Source organism: Siniperca chuatsi, linkage group LG12 (genome assembly GCF_020085105.1).
Source record: "Siniperca chuatsi isolate FFG_IHB_CAS linkage group LG12, ASM2008510v1, whole genome shotgun sequence".
Lineage (NCBI taxonomy): Eukaryota > Metazoa > Chordata > Actinopteri > Centrarchiformes > Sinipercidae > Siniperca > Siniperca chuatsi.
In genome coordinates, this window is record NC_058053.1 from 3,257,732 (window position 1) to 3,285,230 (window position 27,499).

The 27,499-nt window shown below is 39.8% G+C and overlaps 1 protein-coding gene across 2 annotated transcripts in view; it reads left to right on the top strand.

The window, feature by feature from the left end:
- LOC122885504 (inactive dipeptidyl peptidase 10-like) overlaps window positions 1–27,499 on the top strand; it is a 212,921-nt gene that overhangs the window by 92,664 nt on the left and 92,758 nt on the right. For both annotated transcript variants that reach the window (XM_044216679.1, XM_044216680.1), the window contains exons 2-3: window positions 19,378–19,492; window positions 21,239–21,334. In XM_044216679.1, coding sequence (XP_044072614.1) covers window positions 19,378–19,492; window positions 21,239–21,334 — 211 coding nt within the window. The remainder of the gene's footprint in view (window positions 1–19,377; window positions 19,493–21,238; window positions 21,335–27,499) is intronic.

Below are 27,499 nucleotides of genomic sequence, written 5' to 3' on the forward strand. Positions count from 1 at the left end.
TGTAGGTTCATCACTACGAGTGGCCCCCTTTTCACATTGTTTTCACGTTGTCTTTAATACATTGTTATTATGAATACATCGATTATAGCAGCTTTAAGGTATGTTACGTTTAGAATGAAAAATATGAGGTTAATTCATATCCTGCATTACACTGTGACTGCACTGTAACATTTATTCTCCTTTTTACATGTTGTCTTAATGCTTTTTTATGTTTTATGTAAAGCACTTTGAATTACCCTCTTGTTCAAATGTGCTATACAAATAAACTTGCTTTCCATAGCAAATAGAACTATATGGACAAACAACCAATGATTTTGTTTTCCAGCCCAGTATCCTTAGGAATCGCGTCCATATTGGATGATTCTGTACATCACATTTGCAGCCAGTGCCAACATTCAGTGCCAATGCAGGAAGTAGTGTGTCCTTTGTGTATCAGGCAGAAAGGGTGGTGAATGGGGATGTAGCATATCGGACTGGAGTTCGCATCTCATCACAGATCTACGATTAAAATTTACTTTTTTTTATTAACCGTAATCACAAACTTCTTCTAGTTGCCTAACCTTAACCATACATAACCATAGTTTATTTGCCACAACCACAATCTTTACCTAACCTTAAAGATCCCCCCCAGACATGTTTTAACACTTAAAAATGGTAATTTGTGTCTGATATGGTTTTTCCACAAAAAAGTTAAATTACCTAGTTAAAAGTTTTTTTAATATTACATCTTCTTCTTTTCTTTTACTGAAAAATCCAGAATTTATGAATATGCAAATATTCTCCTTCACAGAAGTCGGTGAAATGATGTTAGGTTTTCCAGAATGTTCCAATATCAATGCACTTGTCTGGCGATAGGGTTGTTTTTTCTGGAGAGGACATTTACAAGAACAACACAGATTTATTGATAATTTTACAACACGGGGTTGTATAATGAGATTTTGTTTTGTAGTTCCCTTTATGCTACTCAAAAGAATTACATACAGTAGATCAGTGAATATATAATAAGTCATGGAAATAAAAGCTATTTTAAATGGTGGAGTGCTGGGGATGAATTTAGTAGTCTCTCAGCCTGAGAGAAGAAGCTGCTCTGTAGTCTGCTGGTACGACAGCCGATACTTCTGTGTCTCTTTCCAGACGGCAGCAGGGTGAGCAGGCTGTGGCTGGGTGGGTACTGTGCTTTAGTATCCTTTGGGCTCTGCGCAGGAACCTCACCGATATCACTGATGCTCGGTAGGTTGGTACCAATGATCTTCTGAGTGGATTTAATCAGCCGCTGCAGAGCCCTCCGGTTCTGGGCCGTGCACATCCCACGCCAGTTTGTGATGTTTGCAGTCAGGATGCTTTTTGTTGCTCCTCTGTAAAAGTTAATAAGAACTTGGCTCAGGGATTTTTAATACAGCCGTTTCTGAGCTTTCTTGTCCAGGGTGGAGATGAGAGAGGACCATGTCAGGTTCTCTGTAATGCTGATTCCCAGGAACCTAAAACTGTTCACCTACTCCACCTCAGCTCCACTGATGTAGACAGGGGTGTGTGTCTTTGCCTCCTTTTTCCTAAAATCAACGATCAGCTCCTTGGTTTTGCTGACGCTGAGCAGTAGGTTGTTCTCTGTGCACCACTCTGCAAGATTGTTGATTTCCTCCCAACATGAAGTCTCATCGTTGTTCTCAAGGTGTGTGAAGACTGGTGGAGGGCAGTGGGGATGGCGTCCTCTGTGGATCTGTTGGCTCTGAAAGCAAACTGGTGAGGGTCCAGGCTGGCTGGGATGTTGTTCTTTATGTGCTGGAGAACCAGTTTCTCAAAGCACTTCATCAGAATGGGGGTGAGAGCCACAGAGCGGTAGTCCTTGAGACTAGACACTGCAGTCTTTTTAGGTACAGGGACAATGGTGGCTGTCTTGAAGCAGGTGGAACAATCTTCCGAGACAGTGATATGTTAAAAATGTCAGTAATAACATCAACCAGCTGGTTGGCACATGTTCTTAGTACACTACCAGGGATGTTATCATGCCCAGCAGCTTTACTCACATTCACTCTCAGCAGGATTCTTCTCACATCCGCTGGATACTGACAGTGGCTGATCTACTGGAGGAGGAGTAGACTTTAGCTGATTCTTTGTTGGGGAGATCAAAACGAGCATAAAATGTGTTTAGCTCATCTGGTAACGTGGCCTCACACATGATGGGGGCGCTCATGCTTTTGTAGCCTGTGATGTTTTTGATCGTCTGCCACATATCTTTGGTGTAGTTGGTGTTGAGGTCTCTCTCCAGTCTCTCCTGATGTCTCAGCTTTGCCTCCTTGATGCCAGCTTTCAGTCTTGCACTGGCGGTGTTGTATGCTTCCTTGTCTCCTGAGCGAAAAGCAGCTTTTTTGGCTCTGAGTAGAGCCCTTACCTCTCCATCCATCCAGACTTTCTGGTTGGGGAATGATTTTATTATCTTTGTGATCACCACATCATCAACACATTTGCTGATGTATGATGTCACGTATATTCCTCAAGGTTGATGTGGTTCTCCTGTGTGGCGGCATCTCTGAACATGAGTCGCCAGTCTGTGCACTCAAAACAGTCCTGTAGAGCTGTTGTAGCTTCATTTGTCCACCCTTTAACTGCTTTTACTGATGGTTTGACCCTTTTTATCAGCTGGGTGTTAGTAGGCAGCAGAAGCAGGGACATATGGTCTGACAGACCAAAATGAGGATGGGGGAGAGCTTTGTAGCTGCCAGAAATGTTTGTGTACACATGGTCCAGTGTATTTGTTCCCCTGGTGAGGGTGTGGACATGCTGGGGGAATTTAGGTAAAATAGTCCTGAGGTCTGTTTGATTAAAATCACCAGCTACAGTTAAAACACCATCCGGTTGTTTTGTGACTGCTGATGACCTCATACAATTCCTGAAGTGCGTTTTTCGTATTCGCATCTGGAGGAATGTGGACAGCAGCAACAGAAACACTGGGCAGATAATATGGTGAACATCTTAATAAAAATTCCACATCTGGGAAACAAGGTCCTTTACAAGAGATTGGTTGTCAGAAAAATGTAGCAATTAACAAATTGTTGTTTTTTTCTGGCAAGGACAAATTGATTCAGATTATTGTGTTCAGTTTAGTTCCTGTTTGCTGTGAATTCAATGAAGGAAAGAAAGAAAGAAAAAAGGCTGTAGCAGCTGACACATTCAGGATGTGTCTTTGTATGAATGTGACATAAGGCCATCGTAATACATGTTCAGCCCACAGCTGCACTCAACTCTTTCGGAATACTGAGCATAGTTCACAGAGAAGTGCATTTTGAAAATATCACAAATGTGCTTACTTAGAGATACAGGAATATTTGTATTTCCTGGACATTGGACACAGGTTTTGCTTCAACATTTTTAGTCCAATAGTCTGGATAAATTTAGATTTGCATGAAGAGAAGAGAATGCAACTCTTCCACATTGACTTTTCAGTCCAAAATGTCCCAGTCTGGGTGGTGATTCACACTTGTGACCTTCGTGTCATAAGCTTTCCTCTGTATCCCGAGGCGACTGGTGCCCTGAATTACCCGACACTGACACATGTTCTATCCTCGAAAGGATTAAAAGGCAATTACAAAGTTTGAGTCATCAGTTGTGACACAGACAGGGGACAGACTGCAGTCAAACCTGAGATAACAGGAATTAGGAAGAAGGAATAGTCAGACTGTGTGCGTGTGTGTGTGATAACAGGGGACAGCTTGTAAATGCATGTAAACGTGTAGGGAAAACACATAGCTCAGGTACCTTAATCCACTCAGATTTGATGGGTTCAGGAGTAACCTCATGGTATTCTTTGAGAACCATCTTAAAAATGTTTTGTAAATGTGGGCTTTTTTCCCTCACTGGCTTCAAGAATGTTTTGAAAATTCAACGTTGCTTCAGGCAACTTTCTCCAGCAAAAACCTCAGTTCTAATTAAGAGGCCATACATTTGCCCTGGTGGCTCATTTGCAATTCTGAAGCTGGGTATATGGAGCATTCTCGCTTCACAGTGAACCACAAAATTGTCTTCTGAACATCAGAAACCAAAGGAACTATTACAACAACAATTGTCCTCTCTTACGCAAGTTCTTCCTTTCCATTCTTTGATACAAAGCCTAGACATAGACAGCGTAGTCTGGTAAAAATTAGCGTTCTGTGTGCAGTTTACTGTCGTTCTGGCATTGAGGTTGAGATTTTTCAAACAGTTGCCTCATGATGCAATTTAGAGCCACCAATGCATAACGTTTCCTTGTGCAGATGGATATTTGTACAGATGCAAATTTCTATCAGCTCTTTAACAACTTGTGCGACACTGACATTAAACAAACACTAATACTTTATGATGGTGTCAAGCATGGTTAATTAAATCTCATGAACTTGTCATATTTACATGTTAATTAATTCCATGTACTACATGCCATTGGCAGTTTCTCCCTAACATTGAACTATAGAGATTAGTTTTAGTTTATTCCATGAATATTGCTCTCATTAATACTGACAAGGTGGCTCCTGCCAGGCTTTTACTCACCACTAGTTCATCAGCTCTGCTCAGATGAAGTGCAGGAGTGTTTCTGGCAAACACAGTTTTCTGCACTTCCAGGTCTTATAGTAAGCACTGAGAGCAGGCAGGGATCGATGTGACTCCCTGGGGTAAATAATCAAGGCTCATCTGAAAGGGCAGTGATACTGACAGCATTCTACAGATAGATAGGTAGACCACCACCTTTATCTATCGACTCTCCACTGTACTGATTATGGACGTTTAGAGCACGTTATACAAACCTGTACAGTGTGAACTGTATTGAGCATTCCAGCTGTAAAGCAGGTGAAAGGTTTTACACAATATTTTGCAAGAGTAGCACAAGTCTTAAAGTGTCATTTATTTTTGTCGGATCAGATGGGTTTTAAACACATTAGCTAATGTAGCATATATGTAGGATGTAGAATATAAAGGTGAATGATGAAACGAATACTCAAACTGTCTGTTGTAAACATCCATCACATTTTACAGACCTCAAAACCTTGGTTCAAATTTGACCACCCAAGCTTACTTGCTGTAGTTGTGCGCAGTAGATTTCCTCTTCAATAAAGCATTATTTCAGGTATGCTCACTTTCACTTTTACCTCCAAATTAAGTGGTTTAGATAATATGGCTAAACTGTTGGCTTGTTTGAAATCTGTCTGATTGTCTGACTGCTCATGTTTTTTGCCAAGTCAAATTTCTTTGGTGGGCACAATGTTATCATAACCACCAGAAAAGATTGAAATTTAATTAGTTAGTTTAAGTTAAGTCGATTAAAACCAATCTGTGCTATTGCGCCGCACACCAGTACCACCGTACACCACGTTCTGTACATCAATCACACAACACTTGTTTGAGAAATTGTGTCCAACTTGCAACATGCTCGAAGGTTATGCTGATGTTGTTGAATCCGAAGTCAGCCCCACGCTGTTCCACGGGTGCAGTGCTGTAATGGTTGATGCCAGGACCTAGTCTAGGATCAGGGGCACCTCCTCCAAAATGTTGAGTGAAGAGAGAGTGGGCCATGTTCCTGCAATCCTACATACAGTGTACACTGTATACATGTTTGGTTTGATTCTAAATGCCGCATCTTGATTTTTTTCTCTCTTGTGTCACCCATTGCATAATTAACATACTGTATGATAACAACTGTAGCTTACAGCATTGTAATCTATGTGAGGGACTATGTGAAATGCAGAAAATGTATTTATTTACACTAAATCAAAATCATCAATCATATGTGTGGTACACCCAAATATGTGTGACCACATTTGGTATTATTGAGTAAAAAGACAACACTTTATTTTAATTTGTGCAAATATACTCTGTTAATTAAGAGCTTTATTTTTACATTTATAATATGTAGCCCTGTGTTAATATCGGTGAGTAAAAGAGTGGAACAAAGTAAGCAGAACCTTTGACACTGTGGTCGCGCACCCCCGGTTGCCCATAGCGGGCCAACTTCCTGTTCCCCTTTAGACGCAATTTGGGAAAAGACACGAGTGTACCTGTCGTTCTTTCTCTCACGCTCTACTTTTATTTTACAGGTCACAGCTCCCGCGAGAGTTCGTCAGCTCGCGCTGAATGTGTTTATTTTACAGTAACCTTGGTTTTGGGTTTATGTACTTTATGTATAGTGCTCCAGTTTAATGCTCAAGCCTCCTGATGTGACTGTATTAGAGTTAAAAGACCCATTGTGCACTATTTGTTCATTTAATGTAGAAACGGTAAAGAAAAGCCATATAGTAAATGTTTTGGTTTACTATATTGTATCTTTGTTTTATACTGTGATCTAAGCTAACTAATGTACATTCTAAGGTGTTTTGTCCAAATTTAAGTAAGATTTATGCACTAATACTAGTCCGGGATAATTAATCTTGAGTTTTGCACCATGTCAATAGAGGTCAATGTAATATTAAAGGTCCAGTATGTAGTCTGTACTGCAACTGTAAAAAGGTCAAGTAACAGTGCAATAAGCAGCAGTAGAAGGTTTTGAGTAAATACAGATACATATTGGAGCAAAATGGACTTTATTTAGACTTTCAAAGCTATTTTTGTAAATGAGACAAATAAATGCACTTTTGTAAATTGTAAATTACATGTGTTTTGATAAGAAATAATAGACGCAATTTGGGAAAAGACACGAGTGTACCTGTCCTTCTTTCTCTCACACTCTACTTTTATTTTACAAACTTTTCTTTTTGTTATTGTGGTCGCCACGCCTGGGACCCGTAACATATGCACTGGTGCCAACAAGATTTATAAGTATATGAATAATTTCATGTGAATTCATGTGAAGTGTTCAAGTTTGAACACTTACTGCTGTCTGTGCTGTGCTACTGCCGAGGGGGCCAGTTAGTGTCAACATACGGTACAATGACTCAGGAAAGGTGTTTGCAAAAGCTTATTTCGACAGACCTTAGAAAAGTACAGAAATTCCTATACTGTAATGTAGAAAGTAAAAAAAATAATATCTCAAAATGATATGAATTAGTTTTGAATATAATCATTCTGTGTTTTTTTCCTACCAATACACAAGGCATTCTGCCTGTTGGTGTTTCATCTTCTTCAGTCTGCTGAAACATCACATTTTACGGAGTGACACTGACCTTCACCTTCAAAGGGGAAATGATTTTATTCAGCGTACTGCCTCAAAAACAACAGTTTAGCTTTAACCATTGCTTAGCTTACCTTATAGTTATGGCACTAAAGGTTGACCTATTGGTGAATGGCAACCTGATCGCAAAGGTCACATGCTAATACCTTTATCCCATAGTCATTAAAAATGACTCCACAAAATATTGCCCTTAGCAGTTTTCTAAATTCATTCACTCTCCCTGTGGAATCTTGTACTGACCTTGATAGCGAGCTACAGTAAGTCACAAAACATTTTTCCAGTCAATCCTGGTGTTTTCGCAGTTCAGGTACTCAGACAAACACATCTGTTGCAGAAGCTGAAGCTGCCCTTTCATGAGTCAAAGTGTCACTGACATTCAAAGATGTCATTAACTCTGTTCATATCCTGTGTCCTTAAAGTTAACCAGTGTTTTTCAAGGCTTCCAATACTCCATCCATTTCTTACTGTCAACAAATCCCATAAAATGACAAAAAAACTACAAAGGATTGATGCTACTAACAAGTTTGCCTGTGTATCTAATGCCTGGTATTTCTTATTTGTCTCCATTGTTGTCCAAAAACTATTAAAAGCACATCAATGACCCACACCTTTACACTGGATGACATGTTCCTTTATTCCCCTTTATTTTGAGTCAGTCCCACACACACCGTCCTGCTGCTGGAAATACTCACTAGAGCAACAAATGTGTATTAATCTACATCTGAAAATGGTCCTCAACAAATGCATTTTCCTCCAGTGTCAGTTAGGTGGGGGGACATAATGTCATATGTGTTTCAAATAAATGTAGTGGAGTTAAAAGTACAATATTGGCTTCCAAAACATAGTGGAATAGAAGTAAAAAGTAGCTTAAAATGCAAATACTCAAGTAAAGTACAGATACCTCAAAACTGTACTGAAGTACTTGAGTTAAAGTACTTAGTCACATTCCACCACTGAACATCAGTTATGTCTTTTGCGACAACTGCTACGTTTACATTGAAGATGATTTGTAGTCTAATCCTGGTCAGGGATAAACGGGTGAAAGCTGGTACTACTACCCCAACCTTCATCGCTTCATATTGTTCTCCACCCGCCCCCAGCTTCATGCATCGCCGAACACATGCATAACCTTTTTTAACAACTGCATGGTGTAAAAAGAAATTATAAACACTTGAAATCATGTATAGCAAATTATTTAATTATATGGTGTAAATGCAACAGAATAACTTGTGAATGTTGACAAAACTTTCAAAATCTAAATCTTAATGTATGGTATAAAAACCAATCACAAATATATGCTGGTAATGTGTCAACCAACCACGAAAATGTTTGGAATTTTGGTGGAATCATTTATCATTCGTCCTTGCCCAGAACAAATTACATCGAAGTGCATCGTTTAGTTGTGAAAAAAATGAAAGTACGGGAACAATAAATCAATGCATCCTTCCAAGCACCGTGTGTTAGTAAAGATGTGTAACTGTTATTAAGCCAGCGTGACACAACAATCCGTGGAAGCCACATAGCTTGTTTGACCTGCCGTCTGTGTTGTTGGAATAAAACTGAACATCATGAAATATCACGACTTTCTCAATGAGGGAGAAAGGGAGGGCTTTTATGTGGGCTAACCATGTTAAACAAAATATGAATCACAGCAGAGCAGTTTTACATACTTAACATGTGTCTGGAGGGGAACTTTAACCAAAGGTATGGCAAATCATAAACTGCTGAAGAGGTCAAACTCAATAGCAACACTAAAGAACTTCATTGTGAGACCAACCCGTTTCGGCTTGTGGAGTTTTGACCTCTTCAGACATTTCCCTTCTCTATACACATTGGAAGTAGATGAAGTTGTGTCCAAAATCCAAACCCTAAATAACAAACCTGTTCACCTGAATCATTTTTGGTCATATACTGACAAAGAGTGTCATCCTGACGATATGGGCACCTGTTTTGGAAGGCGATGAAGAATAATCGGTGTTGTTGTTTGGTTTATAGAATGTGTTTTCAAAATCCGACCCAGGTCAGGTCCACTCAGAGTTCCCTCGTTAACCAGCTTCCTCCCCTCTCCACCTTCTATATCCAGTAATTCCCTCTCAACTTGCAATTTTATAGCTCAGTGCCCGCTGGATCCTCCAATGTCACCCTATAGGTAACAAAACACAAACACACGTCTCTTTTCAACCACATGCAGAGAGACAATTTCCTGTCCTCACGCAGACACATTCAGCTCCATGTCGATGAGCTTCTGTTCCTATTGCTGCTGATGTCAGGTTCTCCTTTCAGTTTTTATTTCTCTAGATAAATGACATTTGTTTTTGAATTGGGAGGAAATGGCTAGAATCGTATCCACAGTCTGGAGTGTAATTTGCTTAGGAATGTAGTCAACTGTGCCTAATTGCGTTCAAATCAGAGATTTGACTGCCGGGGACAAAGGCTTTGGCGCCCACCATGTAAATGATATAAAAATCACATTTACATGTGCAGAGAAAATTCAAAGTAAAAGCTGATTAATGTAATTAACTATATTTTTCTGAGTACTTCACATTCTGTAGGTGGGTTGAGCTTAGCTTTATCCACTATAATGAAGCCAATGAAGACATCTCATTAAACCCTCTACCCGCCTTTGTTTGTCTAATAACATCCGGCAGTGAGGCTAGCATTAGAATGAGCAAACCTTAATACAAGAAAGAATATTGAAATGTCTTTAGGCAAAATTCCAATAAATCTCCAAGCAAATGCCTGTGCTCCATTCTGGATTGATCCTGTCCTTAAAGAAAATAGTTTTTCTTAAATGATATTTAGAAGTCCCCATAGTATGTGAATCATAGAGTTTCATAGATTTTCTTTCACTAATAATCCACTGCTGCTGTAAGTGAACAATATGGTTGTAGGCAGATGAGTTCAGATAAACATTTAAAACAGGTGTTACTGAATGATCTGCTTCTCATTCTTCATGTTTGTTCACTTTAAAAACTTTGAATTCAGAATTCAGGGCTAAGCAGCTTCTCCTGACAGTCTGTGAGGCTTCACAGGGAAGTCAGTCTGATAGCAAAATACTGTCGGATGTGGCTTCACAGCTTGTAATTAGTATACTATATATACTTTTAAATGCCATGGTTACCAGCAGCTACAGTGTGGCTGGTATTGTTTTCACCTTGTGAGCCTGTGTGTGTGCCATCATGGCAGAACGTGGTCCTGGAAACCCCTGCTGTAGCGGGAATGGTTTTGAGTACTTTGCCAGGTGTTTATATGCCTGTGGACAGATTATGGCAACGCGATAGCGTCACAACCGTGCAAGATGCAGTCATGAAACTTTACAGGTGTGTAGCTAAGATCAAAATGAAGGCCAAGTTTGAAGGTGGGTGTGGTCTGAGCAAGGGCGCCGGAAGTAGGAGGGTAGGAAGTAGGGAAGGGGCCATTGGTCACGGAATAGAGACAGAGCGCAATTAAGTCCCGCCCACACTGGAGGGGGAAAGAATTCATCGCTCTCCATTGACTTTGTATTGCTTGAAGTTCCCTCCTTGTCACTTGGGTCTGCTAGTAAACAACAGAAAAATGCCTATTAGCTTAGCTCCTTAATAAAAAATATTATTTAAGAAGGAGGCAGATTAAACCTTTGTTTGGATGTCCATAACTAAATATAACAGCCTAATCTACACATAACCATCTTTAATGTTGTACATTCCTTGTATCAAACCAGGGAATATTTCAGCTAAACACGCGTATATGTCAAAACTAACATAGGTTCAAAGTTGACCCTGCGAGGACAGTTAGGCATATTGAAAAAATCTGGCACAGTTCACCTGTTTCGCCAAAATCACTTCTCTCATGTTCGGCTGGTGTGATCCCATCACATGATGGTCTCTAGTTATATTTTAATATTATTGAGTAATGTCAAGTACACCACTAATGTTATATCTAAAATAAATGTGGGCTAAACCGGCCATTTTATCTCTATAAACTAGGCAAAAGCTGACTTTTCTCTGACTGACCAGACCTCAACAACAAGCGACGGCATGGTTTTGCTGATTCCTTTTAACAGGATACGTTTGTGCTAATGCTCGGTACAGTCATAACTTGTTTAATACAATGCAGTCCACAAATACGGGCCTGTAATATATATGGAAAAAAACACATTTTTTTAATATCACAATATTGGTCAGAAAAAACCCAATTACTTTCCTCAAATTGTACAGCCCTACACTACCATACCTTACCATTACTGTATAAAGTAAAAAAGGGCACCTAACACAGGGGTACCTACCTTTTGCTGCAGTCAGGAAGTGTTGGGCTCACACACTGAATGCCTCTTTTTGTGCAACAGCCTGTGTAGTGAGTATACCTTTTCAGGCTGACTTTTGACAAGATTCAAATATTTAGACTTTCTCAGGCTTGATGAGACAATCAATGACGATTTGGAATTACCTGAACTGCCGCACATACAGGCTTAACTTTGCTTTGACAATTTCTCCCTCTGTCTTTTTAACTCATTGCTTTATTTGAAGGTTGGTTCAAATTCCACTGCTTTACTTTTCACTCCTTTGTCATTTACTATTTCACTCCATTTGAGCTATTTAAGGCATTTGCTCAGTGCAGGTGAATGCTGAGACAGCTTGGGGGCACACTGACGGACTGATGGTTCGGGAGTATTTGTTTGATATGCAGAGATACATCCTCACATTACTTTTTAATATGCCAGAGACATGCATATCCCTGAGGAAGGCGTGCAAGGCTCTAAGCATTTTTTCACCCACTAATAATTTTACTGCAAAACAGACTGACAGAATGACACTACAAGACATCATTGCAACATTATAACCTACAATCACAGTAATGCAGTTTTCACACCTGAAATATTGTAAAATTAATGTGAGAGACAAAAAAAGATTTAAATACTTTTGTTTTGCAAATTGCAGCCCTGTAAGATGCAGCCCTTGTGTTAGATCATTTTTCTACATTATTGATGTAAGTCTAATTGCTAGAAACAGAACACCATTAATACATTTTGCAGGGACTGTAATCAGTAAGGCAGCAGCAGGTTCAGTGTAAATTTAGCACAGACAATATGAACTCATTGTCTACTCATTTTGGAAGCTAATTGATTTGTGGATAATAACATGACTTCTTTTTATTATAAGGCTAGCGGTATTAAAAGAAACTTAAGTAGACTGAAGTACAGTTTGCATTGAGACTTGTACATCCATTAAAAAAGTTGCATGCATTAGATCATGCAGGCTTTTTCAGTTTGACATGTAAATTTGAGGAAATTAATGATATCAATGTAACATTTTAAATACAGAGATTTTATAGGTGCTCAAATATGTTCACAAAGATTTCATATTTCAACGTTGTATACAGCCTTGGGGAAGGGAGTGTAAATAGATGGGTGATAATTGTGAATATGGCCTTTAAAATGATTTTGAAGCCATGGAGGGAGATGCCACAAACCAGGTAAATTCCTCCTCCAGTTAGTGGTTACCATTCACAAAGCATTTACAAAAGGGCTATTTAGTATGCTATCCTTGTGAAGGACAGCTTACATCATAGATTGCCTTAACTTCATTACCTCCGCCAAGGAGGTTACGTTTTCAGTGCCATTTGTTTGTTTGTCTCTCAGCAGGATTACAGAAACACTACTGGCCCGATTTTCACGACACTTGGTGGAAGGGTGTAGCATGGGCCAAGAAAGAACCCATGACATTTTGGAGAGGATCTGAGTCACGGGGCGGATACACAATTTATTTTTCACTTTCATTATGCACAATTAAAATGGTGTGCCGCGACTAAACATACAACAAAACACAACAGCCACCGCAATGCAGCAGGCATGTAAGAAAAAAGCAATTGGAGGTGTGAGATGATGAGGCTAGGCAAACCATATTTTGACATATTTTGTAATTCTAATAGTTTTGGAAATATATCCAGACATACATTATATAGTGGTTGCTCTTGCAGAGTTGCATATTGTAGATGACTGGAATATTGGCCTTGGAGGTGTGCGCTCTCCGACTGCCCTTCTAGTTTTCTTTATTTCTACCAGTTTTTCATTCAGAGTTCAATAATATATATGAAATATGAGGAGCAAATAATTTTAGCATTAGTTCCGTGGTTTTGTTGTGATTCTCTTGCTTCTGTATTGCTAATCTCAGCATCCATATTAATATACAGTAATACCATTGCACTGCTGTGTGAGTTAAAAACCTTTCCTGAAACCAATATGGCAGGGACAGTGACTAATTGAGAATTATCTCACATGGACCAACGGCCAATAGCAATGCCCTTCAGGGCAAGGCTGATAATGCTTAATACAATAAGACGACAACATGTAGCTAAGCTTGCCGTTTCCTATTAGCAAGTGGATCAATTTCAAATGTTAAGCCTCAAGACCCCAGCATGGCTTTGGCTGTGGCTGTCAATGATTCACGAGGCAGCGAGAAATGGTATTTCATGGGTAAACAAAAATAAGCCCATACAGATGGCCTTATTTTTTTCTCCCTCTCCGACCTGCTGTCATTGTTAAAATGGCTCGGCTTCTGCTGCAATGCTGCTTGTCATTTGTCACACTCTCTCCAAGGTCAGAGTGCAGGTGAGGGTAAGCTCACAGCTCTATAAATAGGCTTACTCCTCTAACCGTGGGCTTGTTGCATGTGCATACGTTTGCGCACAAACACACACGCGTGCACAGAAAGCCAGTATGGAATAAGCGTATTAGCAGGAGTCTGATGAAGATGGTAGGGGTCTTAATCAAACATCTCAAAGGCAGCATTAGCTTTCTAATTTTACATAATGTCTCATCGTTCTCACACTCTCCTTCTTCGGAAATTAGATGTATGCCAACAATAAGGAAAGGGAAGTGTGTAGGGGTAGAGTAGGAGCTGAGACAGAAATACACAGTATTTTTAACAACAAAATAACTCTATGTCTGTCTGTAACCTTCTATGCCTAAATGACTGTGTTCTAGCTTATTATTGACATCTCCTGTAGCTTTCAAGTGCAGGGAAGCCAGCAACAAAGATCATGCAGCTGAAAGGACAGTAAAGCCTAATGTGCAGAGATGTTCAAAAACACACTCAACATCTGTGGTGTTTTTTTAGACATGATGGTCCCGTATGTTGTCTCCAGCTGAGGGGGAGGAGGGTGGGACCAACAGTGCACTTCCCTCAAAAGTAAGAACGTTGCATTTTGCTATAAAGGGACAGCACGCACATTCCCAAAAGTACAATATATACAATAAAGCATAAGTACTATAAATATAGCGTAAGTAAAATTTCCAGTCAGCGCAGTCAAGCAGGAATCAGCTGCACGTCTCTCTCCTGTTGTGCTTTCTGCTCTCATTATAGGCTCCCTATAATAACGTAAGTCATTGGTTTTTTTTATTAAGTTGTTTTCTCTCGGTTTTTGTAGGCTATTCTTGCTATTTCAAAGAAAGATGATGTAATTATAGAAAATGGCTTCTGTTAGCACACAGCTCAGCCATATGATTGCCAAGGGACTGCTTTGCAGCAATCAGGGGAGTTTTTCCCTGTTGTCCTATCGTCTGCTTTACTGCTCTATACCACATATGCCTTCCAGACATTGATTATTGAAAATGTTATGGAATAATCTTACCACCACTGACATACTGTTAATTGAAATCGTAGACAAATAGCATGATTTGGATTGTGCGAATAATACTTAAAGGGGCACTCCACTGATTTTAAACATAAAGATCAGTTTACTCCTGGGAAATACCACTCAGCCTGTGAAGACAGTTGTATAATGTCCTCTGTGGCTCTGTAGGAGCTTCGTGCAGTGTGAGGAAATAAGCCTGATGATGTCACCAGGGTCATGTCAGCTATGTGTTGGAGGCCCTTTTTTTTAAAACAGAGAGCCTGAGGTACAAACTGGGGCCATGGTGTTTGAAAGATGTGGGCATTTACCGGGCAGGGTCTAATCAAGTTTATCGAGAATCAAGTTGCATTATGGGAAGTGTAGGATCCAGTGTTTTTTGTTGCTTGACTCATACGGACTAAAAGTCAGGATATCTTAGCCTCGGCTGCATCGATTTTGAGCATCTTTTTCACATCTGGCCCTTTCTAATTCCCCAACTTTATGGAGGTGCAATGCTAACTTGCAGTACTCCTTTAAATTATAAATTGATGAGTGAGATTCTGGTTTTAGAGAAATTGCAATAATTAATAACTAATTTAGAACTTAGAATTTAAAACTGCTCATTTCCTTACTGTAAATGTGCTCTTGTGCACTCTGTGAGTCCGGTCCTGCTGGAATTCATGCATGGATTAACACCATCATCCCTGTTCACTCAGCTGTGCCCCTCAATACTTCTTTAACAACAAATGTGCATCATTATTTTCTGTGGTCTACTTGACCTGATGAATAATTGATCGTATTGATCATGTGTGATGGTGTATGTTCCAGAGAGAGACAGGCAGAATTACAGTCAGAGTCAGTTTAATTAAAAGAGGGTTCTGATCGTTGTCTGGGTGGAATAAATAAATAATGACAGATGGAAGAAAAATAAGAAGCAAGGATTTTTACACATTCATGCATGCATGTGGCATTTCTTGTTGTTCTATCAGGACACTGAGATTCAACAGAAGTACTTTCATTATGTTCTTTTAATTGTTGTAACCCTCCATGTGGAGTCAGTGTGGCGACCCTCAGCAGGGATGGAAAAAAGTATTACTGGGAATTCACAGCGGTGTGTAAGTGCTACCGAGGAGTTGATTTGTTCAATCCACACAAATTCCATCCTCCGTAATGGCACCTCTGTCCTCCGAGCCCGTCCTGTCGGCAGCACAACTCCTGAAGAGCTGAAAGCAGCCTGACAAACTGTGTTCAGCATTCTGACTAATATCAGAAACTGAATAGCTAAAAGGAAGGAAAGCAAAAAACAGCAGTTTTTATTTATTGATAGATTTATTTTATTTCTGCAGCCCACTGCAGCTGTACTGTACAGTATATACCCATGGTGAAACCGGAAGGCTCATAGTGAACTTGGCCATGATCAATAACATAGAGAGCAAAACATATTTGAAGATTTGTGTCATTTGAACTCCTGTCTGTGGAGATTACGTTTCACTTTGCCAGAAGGGGAAAAAAATAAAGGACTCTCATGTATCATGTAACGACGCGCGTCTCACACACGTCTCTCTGAGTTGATTGTTACATATTGTTAAAAAATGGAGGAGTATCAGTTCCATAAGCCAGACGAGTGACAGATGTCAAACACGCTTCAAAAAATGGCTCTGATTTGGATTTCTCTTTAGAATATTGGACCCAAGGATTGTTTCTTGATTTAAATATTGTTTAGGGATAAGCTTGATTTGTGTTTAACACTGCTGGTAATGCTGCAAATGTAGCTGTTCTGAAGACTACTCTGAGCAGCAGTTAGGTTACATTCAGCCACTGGCCTTCTGACCGTACCCATGAAACTCATCCTACCAACAAAAACAAAACGCTCTGCAATGCAATAAGGCTCTTCAAATTGGTAACCAACTTTTTTCTTAGAATAAACAAAATGCTGATTGTTTTATAATAACATAACAAAAAACTGTTCAGTTATTATTTGAAATTGAGAAGTGATTGAATACAACAAAATCAGAAATATGCAAAAAGAAACAATTAAGGATTTTGGACAATATGCTTGTTTGCTGTCTCACAGGGAGTTAGGTACTTTGATTTGTTACTTTCCATCTCTGGCTTTAAAGGTATAGACATTGGTTTGCGTTAGGTTGATTCATACTGTTCTCCAATTGGGTCGTTTTGAACACTTTTGCTAGAATGACATTTTGCTCTGACATTTAGACATGCAATTATGCAATCACTGTGAATATGACATGGCAAATTAAGCACCTTTGTCTGGTATACAACATGTATTATACATGCCTTGATATGTTGACAGCTGATAATCACCGTGCACAACACAGACATATATTAATAGAAAATAAGTAACCAGTACATTAACTGTCAGATGGTAAAGTGTATGGTAAAGAGTCGTAGAGGAGAATGGGTAGATAAAGAGATTATTGTATATGAAGAGGCTTTTGTCCTTGTGCTTTTATTTGCAGGCAGAGAAAAATGAAGGTGCAGGGCTTCTTGTTCTCACTGCCCAGCCTGTCAGGAGTTTATTTATAACCCTGTGTATCACAGACTTGCACCTTTATGTGAAGTAAATGAACACATCTTGAAAATGAATGACGCGTTGACAGAAAGGGTACCGATTTGAGTTTGTAGTGTTGTTTGTGTTGGGTTGTGTAGGATGTTGTCAAATGTGGCACACTAGTAGAGATGACATAATAATGTGCCTCATTAAATCATGTTAATGTAAGAGAGTAAAGGTTCTGGAAATACTCAGTCAGCTAGTTTGGTTGTCATCATGATTAAAGCATTTTTGACTGAAACAATGCGTCATGAAGGCTCCTGTCTGTCCTCTGTTCCCTCTGATGAGGGTCTAATGATCATGACGAAGCCCAGTTGCTGTATCATTCTTTCTGGTAGGCTAACCGTTTATCAGGGCCCTTTCTATGCCTCCACAATCCTAATAATGATAATGAAAAGACTCAGCGGGTCAAAATTCTCCTAGTGGTTCTATTGCTGCTCATAATTGAGTTAATAAATTGAGGATGATTATTCAAAAGTGGCTAAATAGGAAATTGGGGTGAGAGAAAATGAGATAGAGAGAAAGTGAAAAAGAGAGAGAGTAAGAATCTCATGCGTGGAGGCACAAGGGCAATTTAGAGTTGCTGTCAGTTTTCAAGGACACGTCAGCGTTTTGTGGTATTAATGAAATGAGCAGCAAGTCCTGATAATAGATCAGTCTCATGAGTCGGGGGCTGTGAAAAATGTAACACTACATCCATGTAATGTGTGTCTGCAGTCATGGTGACAGTTAAGTTCCATGTACTCTGAGGCAGAATGCTTGAGTGCACCAGAAATTATGCAGAAAATGTGCACTAAACAGCCAAAGTTCTGTTAAGTGTGGGTTGTGGCTGGTAACTTTGTGTTCTCTGCCTGCTACTTTGTGATCTGTGAGAAATAACATGTACATCAATCATAATTGGCTCATCAGGCAGTATATGTGACATTTTCAGACATGTCTATCAGATGAAAAAGTGAGCTGCACTGCTTTTAAACCACCATGTGAAGTACTTAGGAAATGGACTTCTGAGACGGATGCGAAGACAGCTTTTTTGTGAAAGCGGAACCTAGCTCTAATTAGCAGTCGTTTTGTTTCCCCTCCCCTCCAGCCAATCAAGTAGTGGGTTGGTGGCCAGTATCATTTGACCTGCAGGGTTTTGTGGATAATTGAGGCCAGGAGGAGCTGTGGTGAGAAGAAACGTATAGGGGGGAGGCTTAATTCACCTTATCAGAGGCTGCAGATGTGGTGGAAGACTCAGTTTAAGACCCTCTGATACCAGGACTCAGAGATGGAGTTGCAGGCTAAAGCTTCACAAACTCTCCTGGATAGCTATAGATAATATCACACACAGTGTACTCTACGGTAACTCAGATCGCTCAAACCAAGCCTTCATGCAGCCACTTTGAACGATCTGTTGAATGCAAATGCCTGCTGTATTATTTATCTGCCAAAGATGTAGCAACATCTCGGTCTGAGGGTCATAACACAACATTCAACTCAGCTGCAGAAAGTGTGTTTTCCACAGGTCAGAAGGTGTGATTCAAAGGAACTGTTGTACGAGCCATGACTGAACCATGCAAATACTTTCCAGTTTTTCAGCACCGAAACACAAATCAGAAACACTGAGTTTCATTTTTGGGGCTTACAGTGTGGCTCAGGCAAAGCCCTTCATTGCAAATCCTTCACCGTGCAAGGGATTGGATTGAAAATACAAAGCCTCAATGTGACCCACGTTAATACAGGTACAGTAAGCAGCATCACTGTGCGTGGTGTGTACAATATGTGATCATCAGGATGGAGCTGCGTTGCCATTCCTCTAAATGATTTACCTTTCATATTTACCTCTGAGGAAATATCTAGCTTTTTACATTACATTTGATGTCTGTTGTCATCACTTTCATGATTATCTGGCCTTAAAGGTGTTAGTAGCAACAATCAAGTTGGTAAACATCACAACTGTCAAACTTAAGCAATGTAAAAGAGACTGTCAGCTGGGGAAGTCATTGTATTCCTCATAAAAATACACCAGCCACTTCAGTAGCTTTCTCTGTTCCATTCTGACCTCCATTCTCTCTCTCTCTCTCTCTCTCTCTCTCTCTCTCTACAGGACCTGGGTGGGGTGAGTCCTCCTCAGAGGAACTGGAAGGGGATTGCCATCGCTCTGCTGGTCATCCTGGTGGTCTGCTCCCTCATCACCATGTCTGTCATCCTCCTCACTCCAGGTAACACTCAGCCATGATTGTGCTCTGCTGCCTTATTGAGTATTTCTTAACACCAGTACCCACTGTTATGCCAGAGATAGCCACACTACTCAAAAGTGTTTTGGGGCCTATGAGACCCCCTCATACCTCTAACCTGGTGTCTCTATATCACACAATTGTTCTATCCAGTTAGCTGATAAGTATTCTTTGGCTATTTTAATACTATTGTGTACCTGCTTTCAAAATTATGAAAGAAAAAGCCCAATATTAAGCAGATGTAAAATCATCACAATCCACTGCCCATGCAGCCACTCTCTCCCCTGGGGTATTCCACGGTTGGTTAGACTTTCATTGCCTCCATAAACAAACATGCTGTGTGGAGTTATCAAGGAATGCCAATATGGCTGACATTCAAAATGACTTGGCCCTCATATTCTGCTCACAATCAGTAGCTGTCCTATTCAGGAGCTTACAATTGGCATGTTCTCTTTCTGCTTAAGGCATAACATTTCATAATTAAAAATGAAACATTTCCAGGGGCAACATCGGAACAGCTTGAGGATTTTCAAGCATGTTAATGAACATATGAAATGCCATTCTGAGAAAAACATTTGTTCCATGTGCATCTTTTCCATTCATATGGGTTTCTTTGTGTGTGTAAGTGCCTTTATTTAAATCTGGATTAAAAGGACCCTCAACACACCTGTTACAGGTACAACAAGCCAACAGATGTAAATATTCATCTGTTTTTATTTTTGTCTTGGTAAACATGGAAACCTTGTGGCCCCTGCATACATGAGACGCAATGTGAACCTTGCAGGTTGCAGGTAAAGGGGATGTCTTTGATTAGCCAGAAGTCCAATTTAAAATTTAAACCCGAAAGCTACATTAATCAACTTTTGGCCACTAGGGGGCAGTCACCTGACTCTCCTATTTGCTCTGTTTTGGTATCCACCAACTCCTGAGAAGAAAATCTTCTTCTCAGGATAGCTTGATAGATGTTCAATGTTAGATGTTAGCTTGTTGTTAACCTGCTGTTTGATGCAGGGCAGGTTGTGTACAGTGGGTTTATAAGAGTTTTTTTTTTTTTATTAAAAAAAGCTGCTTGCCTGATCAGAAAACTGAACTGTAAACAAATATGCAGACAGTTAAACCAAAACAAAAAGCTAAGTAACTAAAATGCTCCGACAAGTGCTGAGTTAGGTGATGTTTGTCACGTTAAGCGATCCCTGTCACATTATACAAAGTAATTTGACTCATTGTTGCTTTAAAGGTCCAGTGTGTAACATTTAGGAGGATCTATTGGCAGAAATGGAATATGATATTCATAAGTATGTTTTCATTAGTGTATAATCGCCTGAAAATAAGGATTGTTGTGTTTTCATTACCTTAGAATAAGCTGTTTATATCTACAGAAGGAGCGGGTCCCCTTCCACGGAGGTCCCCATGTTGCACCGCCATGTTTCTACAGTAGCCCAGAACGCACAAACCAAACACTGGCTCCAGTGTTTTTCGCGGGTTTTGTGGCCACCGTAGTTTCTCCTACACACTTGGAAGGAGAGGGTGAGGCGAGCAGTATTCAAATGGTTGCAAACTGCAATTTGACCACTAGATGGCACTAAATCCTACACTCTGGACATTTAAGTAACAAGGTCATGACATTTTGGTGGTGTGTTTAATAACTGGACAGAACATTACACCTCTGTGGTACCCATACTTGACAAAAAGCGTTAGGTAACTCAACAATTCATGGCTTGTTTTTTGCAGCTGACAATCAAGCTGGAAGCGACACCAAACTGTCTGTGGAGGATCTGTTCAAACCTGAGTTCAAGGTCCATGACCCGGAGGCCAAATGGATCAATGGTGAGTAATCCACAACATTGACTGTAACTGCTGGAATTCACAGCTTTCCTGTTAAATACTCTTGCCGTGGATGGAAATGAGTGGGGCACTGAAATGGATGAAATATACATTAAAATGCAGGATGTATTTTTATTCAATAGTCATTGGCCTTGAGAAGAGTTCTGCTTCTATGAAGGTATCATTTGAAATTGGTTCTAATGCGACTTGATTTTTTTCTCATCACAGTTAAAGCTGTCATCAGGCTTTATTGCCTCCTGCTCCATGGAATGACAAAATCAGCCCAAATGTGACATAGTCATTATTACTCTTGAAATATACAATGGCTTTAGTGACAGCCTGGTAAACTGCCTACATTACCTGTCCCCTACTTCATGCTGTTCTATGTATCTTTATACAAAATACACCTTGACTCTTACTTGACATGAATGACATGTCGATGACTGCTGAGTGTGCTTTGTAAAAGCAAACAACAGCACTGGTTTTGTTCAGCAGCAGAGGGATGACATCTCTCTCTGCTGTCTCTCCTGCTTTGTAATTGAGGCTCACTAAAACAGCAAGCAGACAGCATGTTTCACCCTAGCTTTACCTTGCATCTAGTTATGCAAATTCAGATGTTGGGATTTATTTTCCCTCTCCTTATTTACATTGTATTGATTCCTTATTTGTCAGAAGGGGATCATATGTTAAGCCTAGAAGGCTTTGGCTGGAAATAAACCACATCAAGTGAAGTGCAAGAGAATCTGATTATGGTTTGCTTAGAGGGAGGGAGAAGATAACGATACCTCCGAGGGAAAGGATGGACAGGATTGTGGCGTTCCCGCATTGCTCTCTGTCTGTCTCCTTTCTTGTGGATTACTGTGTTTGTTTTGGCTTTCCTCTTCGTTGCCCATTAACTGCGTGACTCTCACTCCACACCCGAGGGCAAGGGAAAGAGGCAAGGCCTTTCTGTCCATCAATATTTCATTCCCGGGTGACATTTTTCCACTATCTTCGCAACGCCATCTCATTCCCGGAGCTGACCTCAGGCTAGACAGAGAGAGCACCAATGTTGTGCGATGAGGCAGTCAGAAAAGTCAGCTTTATAGGGTGGTTTGTGGATGGATGGGGCAAAATAGACCCCAGACAAATGGGAGAAGATAACAGACGGACGGGTGAGAGGAAAGATTGATCACTAGGATTTGGAGCAAAAATGAGATTTTTTTTTCCTTAGTCAGAGGCTTTGGAGGTTTTGGCTTGAAAGTCTTTCATCTGTGTCTACATTAGAGATAATCTGAATGGGTATATCATGTGATCTAATGAATAGTCAAGTGCAAATGGGAGGCAGTAGCATGTAGTTTGTTTTATGACTTTAGTTACACAGATACATTTGAACAAATCATACTTAAGGTTACATTAGTTTCATTACCACATTAACTAATTCCAGGTATCATATTGATCATTTGTAATTCCAAAAGATATGATTGAAATGTAAATTTATTACCATGCAAATAATAATTAGTTGGAATCCAATCATATGTACCGGGAGATACTTCTGTGAAAAAAAAAGAAAGAAAGAAAGGTGGAAAACAAGAAAATGAATAAAATAATTGATGGCTGATTAGCCAACCGTAGAATATCAGACTTATATCACATTGACCTAAGGTGTAATTTAATATAAATATGAAAATAAGATCTGCTGGGAAAAAGCACCTGTATTCAGCAAATTAAAACCTTCCTTGTGAGGGTCAATTAAGAAACGTACATTGTGCATTCACACGCATTGCCCTGATAATATTGTGGCACAAGATTGACTGTTTTCATCTTGTTTGCCTGTTCGTCATCTATGACATATAAGGTTCAGTTGTAGCCTCTACTAATAATGCTCATAACCTAATATTCTGTGAGCTCTTTGTGAGCACCAGAAAAGATAAATAAAGTCACAGTCATGATCAGTTCACACAGCCTGCTATACATTTCTCAGAGTTGGGAACACACGTCCACGTTTTTGAGGAATATCCACCGCTGATATCGGATTAAAAAGGCAACCTTTGGCGAAAAGTTACGTTCGGTGTTATGTTGCGTCTTGATGTTTCTATGGTGACAATTTCACTCCTTCACACTGTATGTTATATTATAAAACTGGTCAGATATTTGCTAAAATGCAGGTGCAGAGGGATCACAAGTAGCAGATTTCAATCTACACATGCAACACATTCCCACTGGTGCAGACATTAAAAGATGAAGTTAGCGAGTCAGGGCACTTCCTTGCTGCTGGAACACATAAGGCTGCACCAAATGAAATAAGGTGTGAAAGCGACCGTAGAGCAATTATAAATATCCAACCATATTGGTGACTTTAATTCATACCTCAGTCAAATGAGTGCCAATATAAAGTTACAGATGGATGGGTTGCTACAATCTGACATTACAACTTGATGATTAGTCAAATGGAGTGCATCATTACAGATTAAATTTGCTGCTAAGAGCACTGTGATTCATCAAGTACACCTCCATCTCTCTGGTAATGGAGCCAGTTTTTCACAGGACATTGTTTCTTTGAAATGCCTCACCTCTTAAACACGGTGATGATTATGACGACTATAACCCCCAATTATATTTAGTTTGGACTGGTGAATTACAATCTGTTGATTGGACCATGCATCATTAAATCAATCACATCAGTTAACATCGCTATTAGATTATAAATAGTGCAGTTATTATATAGGCTTCTTATTTTCTTATGTCGTTTCACACAAATCTGCATATTTACTGTCATTCTGAAAGGCATCCATTTACAGAACGTCATTAGTCTGCAGTGTTACATGAAATTAATTCTAATGTGGGTATGTGGGTATGGCTGTTATTGATGAAGATCTGTACCGAGATTATAGGAAGACATCTGGTTAATGTTGTGATTGAAAAAGTCACATTCAGCTGCTGCCACACGTGATCCATTGAGCGTCACTCTCCATCAGCATTGTCGCAGGCGCCCCTCGCAGGCTGGGCACCCTCAACCTGTCATTGACAATCTGGTGAGAGAAGGGCATCATATTGTGTACACATTTGACTCTGCCTGGAGAAAATAACACCAGTTGGCTTACTTAAGCTCTCAAAGCCAGAAACTGTTCCCTCAATAGACAGTGAAGTGGAATAACATTTTAAGCTAACACTTTTTATTTGAACAGCTGCTTTTTCTTTGTACTCAAGTCAACATATCCAGTGAAACATTACCCTGTGCCTTTAATCTCAGTGAACATAGAACATATAGCAATATCATGCTATATGTTATATGTAAGAACGTGTGACACACAGCACTTCTACTGTTGAAGGCTAAAGGTGTATTCAGACTGAACCTAAAGTGAATTTCAGAGGCAGCGATTGTGTATAAAGTCCCTGTAAAGATGAGTGGATATGAATTCCTCGTGGCAGAGCAAATCAAAGTCGTTACAATCAGGTTGTTACTTCGCTTGGACATTTAACCTCAACTGTGCAGAATGATGTATGTGCAGAGTTGTACACTAAAAGAAGATGAAGAAAAGTTTTCAAATCAGTCTGTTGAAGAGAGGAAGTTTCACTTCACATTGCATCTCATGTATGTACAAGCAGGATTTTGTGTCATCACAGCTTGTTTGGAAGCCACTCCATGGCCCAATATGCAACTTACACAAGTGTGACGTGGAAACCTGAAACCTCCAGTGCCGATACGCTGGGAATTGAGTAGGACAATATTTGCATGTCTGAATTTTAAGAATTTTGAACTGGGTAATTTCACTTTTTTGTGGAAAAAACATTATTATTCAAAGCAAAGTATTTTTATCGGCCTTAAAATAAGTCTGGAGGGGATCTTTAAGGATATTTTTACATATCATACTGTATATACAATCATTGTAAAATCACAACAACAAGTTTAAAAAATTAAAAACCATCAACCATCAATAGTCATATCATACATAGTGTTTTAAACTCAGAAAATAATACAAAACACCGACCATCAATAATCCATTGTAACAAATCAATAATAACACATTCAAATGAAAAGACGGTTGAATTCGTTTTTTGAAGCTAATAATTCATATGTGACAGAAATCATCTAAAACGAGATTCCAGAATGACTGGCTGCATGCTGAATGCGGTATATCAAACAGCAGACAAGAGCTTGTTCTTTAGGAACATACAGTATATATCCCCGATTATAGGCAGTGTGACGACCAGGTTTGAGCAAACAGGGGTTTTTTTTAAGATGTGAGGTCAGACTTTGTGTATGCAGCTGTGTACTTCCCCGCACATACTGATCATCGCTCACCTCAAAAATGGTCAGCACTGCAGTAATCTCTGTAAATCCATTATTGAGCATTTAGCTACCTCGTACAAATTACCGCTCAACTTCACCCAGTTACTGGTCATCTGCACGGCCTGTCCATTCTCTGAATTCATCTCTTTTATTACCTGAAAAGCAGGCTTGTTGCAGACAGATTAATAAATCCCTGCAGGACTGTTTGGGTGTATAACTCTACTGAGCAGCTCCCAGAAATAAACACATGTAATTATATGAAAATGAAACTGGGTGCTGCTGAAAAGCTCTTCTACTTAAATTAAGTGTTAGACTACCATACTACTGTATCTCCCTGACACATTCTGGCAGTTAATGACTCTCTTAAAGAAATGTGCTCTGTTTTGCATCATTGTAAAATGATGTACAGCTGTATATCTCTTTTGTACCTGTGCTCTTTCCAAGCTAAGCTGTTGGTTTCCCATGAGGACTTCTCCTGCTACTACTACTCAGTATCTTCTTGCACATGTATGAGTGTAGGAATAGCTATCTGACCACAGAATTATTCAGGATACACTTACCTAACTCAACCTAAGACGTGATTGCTTTACAAGCGATATTATTAACACGTGAAATGCCTGTAGCAAAACTAAGTGGATAATGACGCTTAGAGGTGTAAATGCAGTAATGGGAGTTCACATCTGTTGAAGAAAGTCATATCTGTCGAGTGTACGTCCTTGACAATGATAAATGCTTTCCTGCCCTGGCCTAATTACTGACATAAGCTGACTAATGCTGGTTCAACTAAGGGGAAATCTCAATTTTCATCCAACACATCATCTGCTTCACTCCCACATTTATGTAGCGCAACATCCCTGCTCATACTGAATACATGTCTACTGATCCTTTTTCTAATGTGCAAGTCTTCTACAAATACTGGTAAACGATGAATTAATGAATCAATTAGTTGTCTGATAGCAACTATTGTGATAACTGACTAATCATTTAGGTAATTTTTCAAGATTCCAAACATGACTTATGAGCTCTATATATGTGTGAGGGGACAAAATTAGGATTTTGAGGGGAATGTGAGAGGGACATGTCTCGTCCATCCTTAGTGGAAATTATGCCCTTGAACTTAACTGTGCAGGTCTGCTGCAACACAGGAAATGAGTACCATTCTCTCTGATGCTCATTTGTATCAACACAAGATACACGGCATATAATGTCAAGATGATTTTTGCCACCAGTGTTCCCCTCGGGTGAGCCCCTTACCTTGGCACTGACACATCCCCTTACTCTCACTGTGGGGCAGTATTTGGTGAATCATTGTTTCCTTCCACACCTTTTATTCTGAATCAAGAATGTGGCATGCGGTATGAAGCTCTTGGCTAGACTGCCAATGAATGTGCTGTGACCCAAGCTGCAGTTTGGTGTGGTGTGAATGTACTGACACACTCGTACTGAAGTTGTATGCTCATGGGTATATTTCATGGGTGTGTGGACTTCTTAATAAGTGTAAAGCATACAGTAATTGCATGCCAATGCCAGGTCATGATCTGTTTTCAAATAGATGTTTGTGTGCCAGCAGACTTGACTCCTTCGCTAGATGACTAATCACTTCGCCATTCAGTAGGTCTTCTCATGTTGAGCCATAAACCCACCTTGATTTTCTTTCATTTTCTGAATTAGCTACATGATCACACCAATTAATCTCTATTCCCCTGCCACTGTGCCCGGTGGCAAAAGGAATAAAAGATCAGCCATGTTGCCGTCAGCTGCCAATGATCTGCAAAGTGGTTTGCAACATATGGATCTGTAGCTGGGAAACAGGGTCTTGAAAAAGTAAATTGTGTTCTTTTTCTTTTTGCTTTTCCACTTGCATGCCTTTGCAGCATCATTCTCAGGGGTTAATT